Raw genomic sequence first — 9,328 nt, forward strand, 5'->3', positions numbered from 1 at the left:
CTGAACGTGATCAAGACAAAGGAGTTGATTGTGGATTACAGGAAATGGAGGACCGAGCACACCCCCATTGTCCTCGATGGGGCTGTAGTGGAGCAGGTTGAGAGCTTCAAGTTCCTTGGTGTCCACATCACCAACAAACTAACATGGTCCAATCACACCAAGACAGTCGTGAAGAGCGCACGACAAAACCTATTCCCCCTCAGGAAACTGAACAGATTTGTCATGCATACTCAGATCCTCAAAAGGTCCTACAGCTGCACCATCGAGAGCATCCTGACTGGTTGCATCACTGCCTGATAAGGCAACTGATCGGCCTCCGACCACAAGGCACTACAGAGGGTAGAGAGTACAGCCCAGTACATCCCTAACCCAAGCTTCCTGCCATCCAGGACCTCTATACCAGGCGGTGTCTGAGGAAGGCCCTAAAAATTGTCAAAGACCCCAGCCACCCTAGTCATACTGTTCTCTCTGCTACTGCACGGTTAAGCAGTACCGGAGCGCCAAGTCTAGGTCCAAGAGGCTTCTAAACAGCTTCTACCCAAGCCATAAGACTCCTGAACATCTAATGAAATGGCTACCCAAACCATTTGCATTGCTACCCCTTTTACACCGCTGCTACTCTGTTATTATCTATGCATAGTCACTTTAATTACTCTACCTACATGTACATGTTACCTCAATTACATCGACTAACCTGTGCCCCCGCACATTGACTCTGTACCGGTACCCCCTGTATATAGTCTTGCTATTGTTATTTTACTGCTGCTCTTTAACTACTTGTTACTTTTATTTCTGATTCTCGTTCATATTTTTTAAACTGCATTGTTGGTTAGGGGCTTGTAAGTAAATATTTCACGTTAAGGTCTACACCTGTTGTATTCGGCGCATGTGACTAATAAAATGTGATTTGATTATTTGATTTAATCAATCAACACATGCTTCTCTTTGTTTGTCTCAATGTATTATCATTTCTCTTTTGCACATCCCAACTCCCTTTAAGACACCCTTGATGGCGGGGAGGGGGGGGATCGAGTTAGATGTTTGCTCGGGGATGGTGGTTGGAAGAGCGCGCTTGTTTGAAATTGAAAAACGTGGCGGTAGCTTCTGATGAAGAAGAACATCAAGACGAAGCAGCTGCTTTATAAGTGGGATGCACTGTTGAGCGTTACATCCCGAGGGGTTCGTTCTGATTGTACGGAGATTGTGACAGCCGGTTAAATGGGGTCCCCTGAGAAAGGAAGAACAAGATGTGTCTGGAGAAGTGCAGTATTATCAAAAGGAGATGTATACTTGGAATACAGAGGAGGAATGGAGGGGAAAAGGAAGAGGCAGAGGAAGACGGTGAGCTTGAGTTGGTTAAAAATGGCAGGAAAGTGAATGGTGAAACAGAAGAGTCATTGTTCTTTTGAGTTTTGATGTGTCTTTTCCCGACAAAGTGATGTTAGGATATATAAGTTATCCTGTACGAGCTTTTGTGCCGAATGCATTACTTCATTACTTTGTCAAGCTTATGGGCATGTGGCAGCAGTGTGTAGGAGGGAGGTTCCTAGGTGTGAGAAGTGTGCAGAATGGTATGAGACAAAGGAATGTGTAGCATTGGGGAAAGTAGTGGTATGTGTTTATTCGCGGGGTGCCCATGGGGCTAGGGATCAGAAATGTCCTATGTGGAATTTTTAGGATCCTCACTGAAGTTCTGGAGACTTCAATTGACCCAGACCCGCTTCTGATAATTTTGGGAGTGTCTGATTCCCTAAACGGATTAATAACCAACCCTCAAAAACAACTCATCTCTAACAGTCTCATTTCGGCAAAAAAACTAATCTTGTTGTTTTGGAAAAAGAGGGAAGCGCCCACTACCAAATTATGGCTCAACCATTCGGCGCTGTGAATTTGTACTTTTTAACACACTCTCAATTGCAATATTTTAATCCACCTTTGGGCAGCATGTGCTGGCACCGCCACCCGAGCAGTCGGGAGGGGAATAAGGGGAAGGGATAAAGGGGGGGAAGAAATGGGGGAGGGATAAAGGGGGGGAATAAGTGGGGGGTGACACCTACCCTCTTTCTTTCTACCTGTCCTTGTTCTGTATGTCTTGTTTTGTAATATTTGTTTTGTACCCAGAACTCTGGGTCTTTTTGTTTCTGTCTGCTCTTTTATGTTTAGATAAGAATTGTATACCTGTCTTTTATACCTATACACCATTCTTGTGTGTGTTCAATAAAAAATATTTGAACAGAGAAATGTCCTATGCGAGAGTGGCAGGTTGAGGTTTCCAGGGTTAGAATAGTGCAGAAATTGTCATGTCCTGAGGCAGTGAAGAAAGTAGAGGAAGATGGGTCAAGGGGGAGGGATCCTGAGAGGAGTGGTGTGAGTAGTTGATCTGTACCAGTACAGAGGGATAAACCAACAAGTGATATATGCTTCAGTAAGATTGGATTTCTTGCATTTATAGCAATGGTTATCAACTGTACTGCAGTCACGGAAAATTGAGGTTGTGGTGGAAGCTGCATTGAGGTATTTGGGTGTGCGAGACTTGACATCAGAAGAGTTACAGGGTGTGTTAAGTGGTGGTGTCCCATCCTTTCAGGTTGTTGGCATGAGGTAGGACTAAATATATTGAAATAGTGGAGTAGGGTGTTGTTATTATTTTTTGTGAGTGTAGTGTTAGATGGTACAAGCAATGTATAAGGGTTGTACTCCTGTAGGTGGCGGTAATGCAACATATATTGGAAACCAACAGCCGTTAAACCTCATCGAAGAAGAAGAGGTTCTTCAACAACAGTTAGTGAGCCACCACCGTAGCTTGCTAGTCAACATAGCCGAAAGATTCAGGCTCTTTAGACTTCGGTGTATATTAGCCACTGTGTTTTGAACACACTTCGGTCGTCAAGCTAGTTTACCATTTACATTTCATATTTACGTTAATAGTAGTTAGCTAGCTGGATAGCTAAAACAGCCTAGCACTAGGCTCGTCGATTTTAATAATGTGCTAACTAGCTAGCTAACATCCGACCATGAGCTCATTAAGCTACTGCCCTGCTAAAGAAGAGGGAGTCTGCTGGACGGAGAAAGAGGGTCTTTTGCTGAACATTGTCGTAAAAGAGGAGGAGGAAGAGGAGGCTGTCACAGTAAAAAAAGAGGTAGAGGGTGAGGCTGTTGCAATGAAAGGTGAAGGAGCTCCAGTGAAGGAAGAGTTCAGAGTGAAAGAGGAGGACGTCGTCACTGTGAAAGAAGAGGGGGAAGAAAAAGTGGAGGGTGCCGTTTTTGGAGTGAAGGAGGAGATAACTGTAACATTGAAAGAAGAAGAGACTGGAGATCAGATTAATAACGGTGAGTAACGTTATTATCTTAATTAACAAGAGGGGCACAAATTGTCTTAACGTCAGACTGTTACCATGTATATTCAGTTGGAAAGAAGTCTACTTAAAAAAAAGTATCTACAAGCCAGAATGTTGAATATAATGACAGTAACACCAAATATGTCTAATTGTTATATCTGTATTAACACTTTACCGTTGTCTGTGCTGTTGGTGCATTTGACGGTGGGAAGTGAAGGTAAAATATCCACAGGAAAGTATTATTTACCTGTCTTTTTGCGGTGTCGGTAGGTTCTGTCACGTGTATTTTCAATCCGTTGATGCATTGCATGTGATGCACAATATGTAAACAATAGCTGAATTGAACCTTGAATGTTGTTGACCAAAGCAAGTTCCCTCACAATCAGCTGGAAATGCTTGTGAAACTTGCCAGCTGATTGCGTGGGACAAAGTTAGCTCTGTGTCTGTAGTTAAACTCCGCCATTGTTTACATATTGTGCAAGTGTTTGTTGTGTGCGAATTGCACCAGTGTGTGTGTGTGTGTATATATATATATAAATTAAAAAACGGAAACAACCTAAAAACACACCAGCGTACTGAAACTCGGGTTAACACTTCCCTGTCTATATTTTGTCTAAGATTACATCAGACATAAGGAAAAAATCAGTGGAAAACAGGTACATTAATTTAAAAAATGAAGTTTTTTCAACATTCTGACATGTAATGGGATGGTTCGGGAATACTGAGTATTAATGACAGGAGCATGCAAGTCTTCCACTCTCGTATTCTAAAAGAGGCTAGGTCACACTGTTGTTGAACCAATGCATGGTTTTAAAGGGGCATTTTTGATTATGCCGTTTTTTAATGTCAGAAGAAAGCTACACTGTAAAATGTGTATACCATTAAAGTCTGCAACCAACAAATGTTAACAATGGATTGTTTTGTGCGAAATTACAACTTAAATATCTCACCCTTAGGGGTAGCCCTTCAAAGCTCGCCATCATGTATACAGTAAGTACTGTAATTTTAGGTCATTCCATAGCGACAGCTTGTGAGATCCATAATCGTTAGACTGTTTATCATCGTTTGCATCGCCAAGTAGTGCCCAAGAAAGTTTTAAATCCCCTTTTTGATGCTACCCCCACCCCTTCCAATCTAATTCAAAGATGGAATCCCCCTTATGGATGTTACATGGATTCCAGATTTAGCGTTATGGATGTTACATGAAATGGACAAGTTTTTTGGGGGAGACTGAACATATTATCAGAAGTCTGTGAGTTTGTAAGTCTTAGGTCAAAACATGGATAGCCATTTCGAAGGAAAGGCTTGGCTGAACACAAAAACGATCATTTTGAAAATATTGTAATTTCTATTATTACTTTAGAGATAGTGGGCCACCAACAAAACGTTGTTAACAATCGATCAAATACAACCTATAACATTGACTGAAATATTAAAACAATCCATTGGAGCAAGATTCGATTTGGAGCACTTCATCATTTGTTTTTAATATCTCCCCAAGTTTATTTTTAATTATGAAATGTTGTGAAGACTAGCCTCAGGTTATTGAGGGATCTAGTCCAGAAGAAAACTCATAGGAAGATACTTTTATCATGTGCGGGTTTCATTCAGGTCTCTGTTTAACTAAATACTCTGTCTTTGGCAGGAGAGAGACTAGACTCTCCCTCTGACAGCGAGAAGAGTCCTTCGGGTGAACCAGACCCAAAGACGTCCAAACCAGCAGGACGACACCACTGCTCCCAGTGTGGAAAGAGTTTTACCCAGTTAGGGAGCTTGAAAACGCATGAGAGAATACACACAGGAGAAAAGCCCTACCACTGCTCCCAGTGTGAAAAGAGTTTTAGGTGGTTAGGTAGTCTGAAAAAGCACGAGAAGACACACACACGAGAAAAGCCCTACCAATGCTCCTTGTGTGGTCAGAGTTTTACCCAGTTAGGGGCCCTCAATAAGCATGACAGGACACACACGGGAGGTGATAAGACCTACCACTGCTCCATGTGTGGAAAGGTATTTAACCGGTTAAGGCATCTGAATAAGCATGAAAGAATACATACACAGGAGGAGAAGACATACCACTGCTCTCATTGTGGAAAGACATTTTCCCAGTCAGAGGACCTGGAATCACATGAGAGAATAGAGAGGCTGTGTTCTGACTTATGTTTTTGACTGGGAATTTGTGATTTTGTTCATGCTTCTGTCTAGCAACAGAGATGCATTGGCTGTTCAGATGTGTAGGAGGAGACTCGGCATAGGAGAAAGGGTTACATATCGGTGCTTGTGTGAATATGTTGTCGTCTGCACAGCTGTTTGACCCTTTGGGATGAATAAACTTGTTGTAAGCTTTCATAGCGTCCGTTGAGTTCTTACTCTAATAATTAGAACCTAACAATATAGTGCCTTCAGAAATTATTCACACCCCTTGAATTTTTCCACATTTTATTGTGTTACAGCCTGAATTAGAAATTGATTGATTAAATTTCGATTTTGTGTTACTGGCATACACACAAATACCCCATAATGTCAAAGTGGATTTATGTTTTTTGAATTTTTGAAATTATTTACAAATGAAAAGCTGAAATGTCTTGTCAATAAGTATTCAACCCCTTTGTTATGGCAAGACTAAATAAGTTCAGCTTTTCCATGGACTCGCTCTGTGTAAAGTAATGTTCAACATGATTTTTGAATGACTTCCTCATCTCTCTACCCCACACATACAATTATCTGTGAGGTCCCTGAGTCGAGCACTGAATTTCAAACACAGATTTAACCACAATGACCAGGGAGGTATCCCAATGCCTTGCAAAGAAGGGCACCTATTGGTAGATGGGTATAAAAAAAAGACAGCAGACATTGAATATCCTTTTGAGCATGGTGAAGTTATTAATTACACTTTGGATGGTGTATCAATACACCCAGCCACGACAAAGATACATGCGTCCTTCCTAACTCAGTTGCCGGAGAGAAAGGAATCCGCTCAGGGATTGGGCCAATGGTGACTTTAAAACAGTTACAGAGTTTAATGGCTGTGATAGGAGAAAACTGAGGATGGATCAACAACGTTGTAGTTACTCCACAATACTAATCTAAATGACAGAGTGAAAGGGAAGAAGACAAATATTCCAAAACATGCATCCTGTTTGTATCAAGGCACTAAAATAACACTGTAACAAATGTTGCAAATCAATTTACTTTTTGTCCTGAATACAAAGTGTTATGTTTGGGGCAAGTCCAATAAAACACATTAGTGAGTACCATTCTCCATATTTTCAAGCATTGTAGTGGCTGCATCATGTTATGGGAATGCTAATTGTTAAAGACTGGGGAGTTTTGTGGATAAGAAATAAATGGAATGGAGCTAAGCACAGACAAAGTCCTACAGAAAACTTTGGTTCAGTCTGCTTTTCACCAAACACTGAGAGATGAATTCACCTTTCAGCAAGACAATAACCTAAAACACAGGGACAAACCTGGAGTTGCTTACCAATAATACAGTGGATGTTCTGGGTGGCGGAGTTAGTGTTGAATCTGATTGAAAATCTATGGCAAGACCTGAAAATGGTTGTCTAGCAATGATCAACAACTAATTTGACAGAGCTTGAAGAATTGTGAAAAGAATAATGGGCAAATGGTGCACAATTCAGGTGTGGAACGCTCTTAAAAACATACCCAGAAAGAAACAGCTATAATCGCTGCCAAAGGTGCTTCTACGCAGTATTGGCTCAGGTGTAAATACTTATGTAAAGGAGATATTCTGTATTTTATTTAATAGATTTGGAAAAAAATCGAAATATGTTTTCACTTTATCATTATGGGGTAGTGTGTGTAGATGGGTGATATTTTTTTTTATTTCAACCATTTTGAATTCAGGCTGTAACACAAAAAAAATGTGAAATAAGTCAAGGGGTATGAATACTTTCTGAAGGCACTGTAGATTAATAGAATTTTGCATTTCTTGATTCCAACGTTGAAATGTCTTGAATGTGATTTGGATATAGCTAAATTAATTTGATTGGACACACCTACTCATTCAATAGTTTTTCTTTATTTGTACTGTTTTCTGCATTGTATCTCAAATTTGGACTCATCAGACCAAAGGACAGATTTCCACCAGTCTAATGTCCATTGCTTGTGTTTTTTGGCCAACGCATGTCTCTTCTTCTTATTGGTGTCCTTTACTAGTGGTTTCTTTACAGCAATTCGACCACGAAGGCCTGATTTATGCAGTCTCCTCTGAACAGTTGATGTTGAGATCTGTCTGGTTTTTGCGACTGCACATGCAGAAACTTTCAAACTTCTTGAAATTTTCCGGATTAAATGACCTTCATGTTTGAAAGTAATTATGGGCTGTTGTTTCTCTTTGCTTATTTGAGCTGTTCTTTCCATAATACAGACTTGGTCCTTTACCAAATAGAGATATCTTCTGTATACCAACCCTACCTTGTCACAACTGATTGTCTCAAACGGATTAAGAAGGGGAAAAATCCACAAATTAACTTTTAACAAGGCACACCTGTTCATTGAAATGCATTCCAGGTGACTACCTCGTGAAGCTGGTTGAGAGAATGCCAAGAGTGTGCAAAACTGTCATCAAGACAAAGGGTGGCTACTTTGAAGAATCTCACATTTGTTTAATACTTTTTTGGTTACTACATGATTCCAAATGTGTTATTTCATAGTTTATGTCTTCACTATTATTCTACAATGTGGAAAATAGTAAAACTAAAGAAAAACCCTTGAATGAGTAGGTGTGCCCAAACTTTTGAATGGTGTTACATGTAGGAGCATTAGATATTGATTTAGCATTGCATATTTATATATCTGTTTATCTGAATAATGAATAAGAAATTGCCTTAAATGCAGTAGTTGATGTAAAGTTTGTTTAAAATTCTTACTAATCAATCAACACATGCTTCTCTTTGTACTTCACCATTTAATATTGAAAAAAAACAAAAAAACATTTACATTAGATTGACATTTTAGTCATTTAGCAGACACTCTTTTCCAGAGCGATTTACAGTAGCTCCCCCGTCGAAATCAAACCCACAACTCGAAATGTTTTTGTAAAAAATAAAAACGTGCTCCTTACCTACTCCAGTCAGCAGAGTGTGTGTGTTTATATACGGTTGAAGTCTGAAGTTTACATACACTTAGGTTGGAGTCTAAAAAAATTGTTTTTCAACCACTCCACAAATATCTTGTTAACAAACCATAGTTTTGGCAAGTCGGTTAGGAGATCTACTTTGTGCATGACACAAGTCATTTTTCCAACAATTGCTTACAGAGATTATTTCATTTATAATTCACTGTATCACAATTCCAGTGGGTCAGAAGTATACAGACTGTGGTGTACAGCAGGTCAGCCACCAGGGGGGAGACTTGTCGAGGCCTGGTGACAGACGGAGTATACATCACAACAAATTTGTGCACAACATTTTAGAGAAATAAGCTTTTTATGCGTATGGAACATTTCGGGGATCTTTTATTTCGGCTCCTGAAACATGGGACCAACACTTTACATGTTGCATTTATATTTTTGTTAAGTATAGTTGACGGGACGCTTCTTCAACAACAACAACCCTTCTAGCTATGACTGGCTACCTTTATAGGTCCCCACGGTGGAGGTGTCATAATACCCTTAGCGATCAAACAGGGAAATTGTTCCAATCGTTTTTCCACCATTCATTTGTCCAATAGGGGATTTTAGAAAACCTGTTTTGTGTAGGCTTACCCTGGCGTGACGCTTTGATAACCATTTAAATCTCTCTCGGACAAGGTGACTTTTATCAATATTTTCGGCTCTATTTACTCTCAGATTCGAAAACGCTAATTAGCATTAAAGTAGACATCATGCAAACTTCAAATCCCAGCAAGCTCCTGCATGTCATCTCTAGCAGACACCTTTGCTAACAGGTATTGTGTTCATTTAAAACTTGCACAAGACAGTTCAGAATTGTCCATTTAAAGAAATGTAGGCAATTTATGAATTACTA

At 40.0% G+C, this 9,328-nt stretch overlaps 1 protein-coding gene across 2 annotated transcripts; it reads left to right on the plus strand.

Annotated features, from left to right (window-relative positions):
- The first annotated feature begins 2,748 nt into the window (after positions 1–2,748).
- LOC129835110 (zinc finger protein 135-like) lies at positions 2,749–5,682 on the plus strand. 2 transcript variants are annotated; one of them, XM_055900500.1, is made up of 3 exons: positions 2,749–3,330; positions 4,295–4,328; positions 4,984–5,102. In XM_055900500.1, the coding sequence occupies exons 1-3, from the start codon at positions 3,015–3,017 to the stop codon at positions 5,006–5,008; spliced, it is 375 nt and encodes a 124-aa protein (XP_055756475.1). In that variant the 5' UTR covers positions 2,749–3,014; the 3' UTR covers positions 5,009–5,102. The 2 variants fall into 2 exon arrangements, with proteins under 2 accessions (XP_055756475.1, XP_055756474.1); XM_055900499.1 differs by lacking the exon at positions 4,295–4,328 and having other exon boundaries at positions 2,751–3,330; positions 4,984–5,682.
- The last annotated feature ends 3,646 nt before the right edge of the window (positions 5,683–9,328 follow it).

The sequence above is a fragment of the Salvelinus fontinalis genome, chromosome 36 (genome assembly GCF_029448725.1).
Source record: "Salvelinus fontinalis isolate EN_2023a chromosome 36, ASM2944872v1, whole genome shotgun sequence".
NCBI lineage: Eukaryota > Metazoa > Chordata > Actinopteri > Salmoniformes > Salmonidae > Salvelinus > Salvelinus fontinalis.

Coding starts and splice junctions, on each gene's coding strand:
- LOC129835110 (XM_055900499.1), top strand. CDS start 3,015: ATGAGCTCATTAAGCTACTGCCCTGCTAAAGAAGAGGGAGTCTGCTGG. Junction 3,331..4,983: donor TGGAGATCAGATTAATAACG/GTGAGTAACGTT, acceptor TGTCTTTGGCAG/GAGAGAGACTAGACTCTCCC.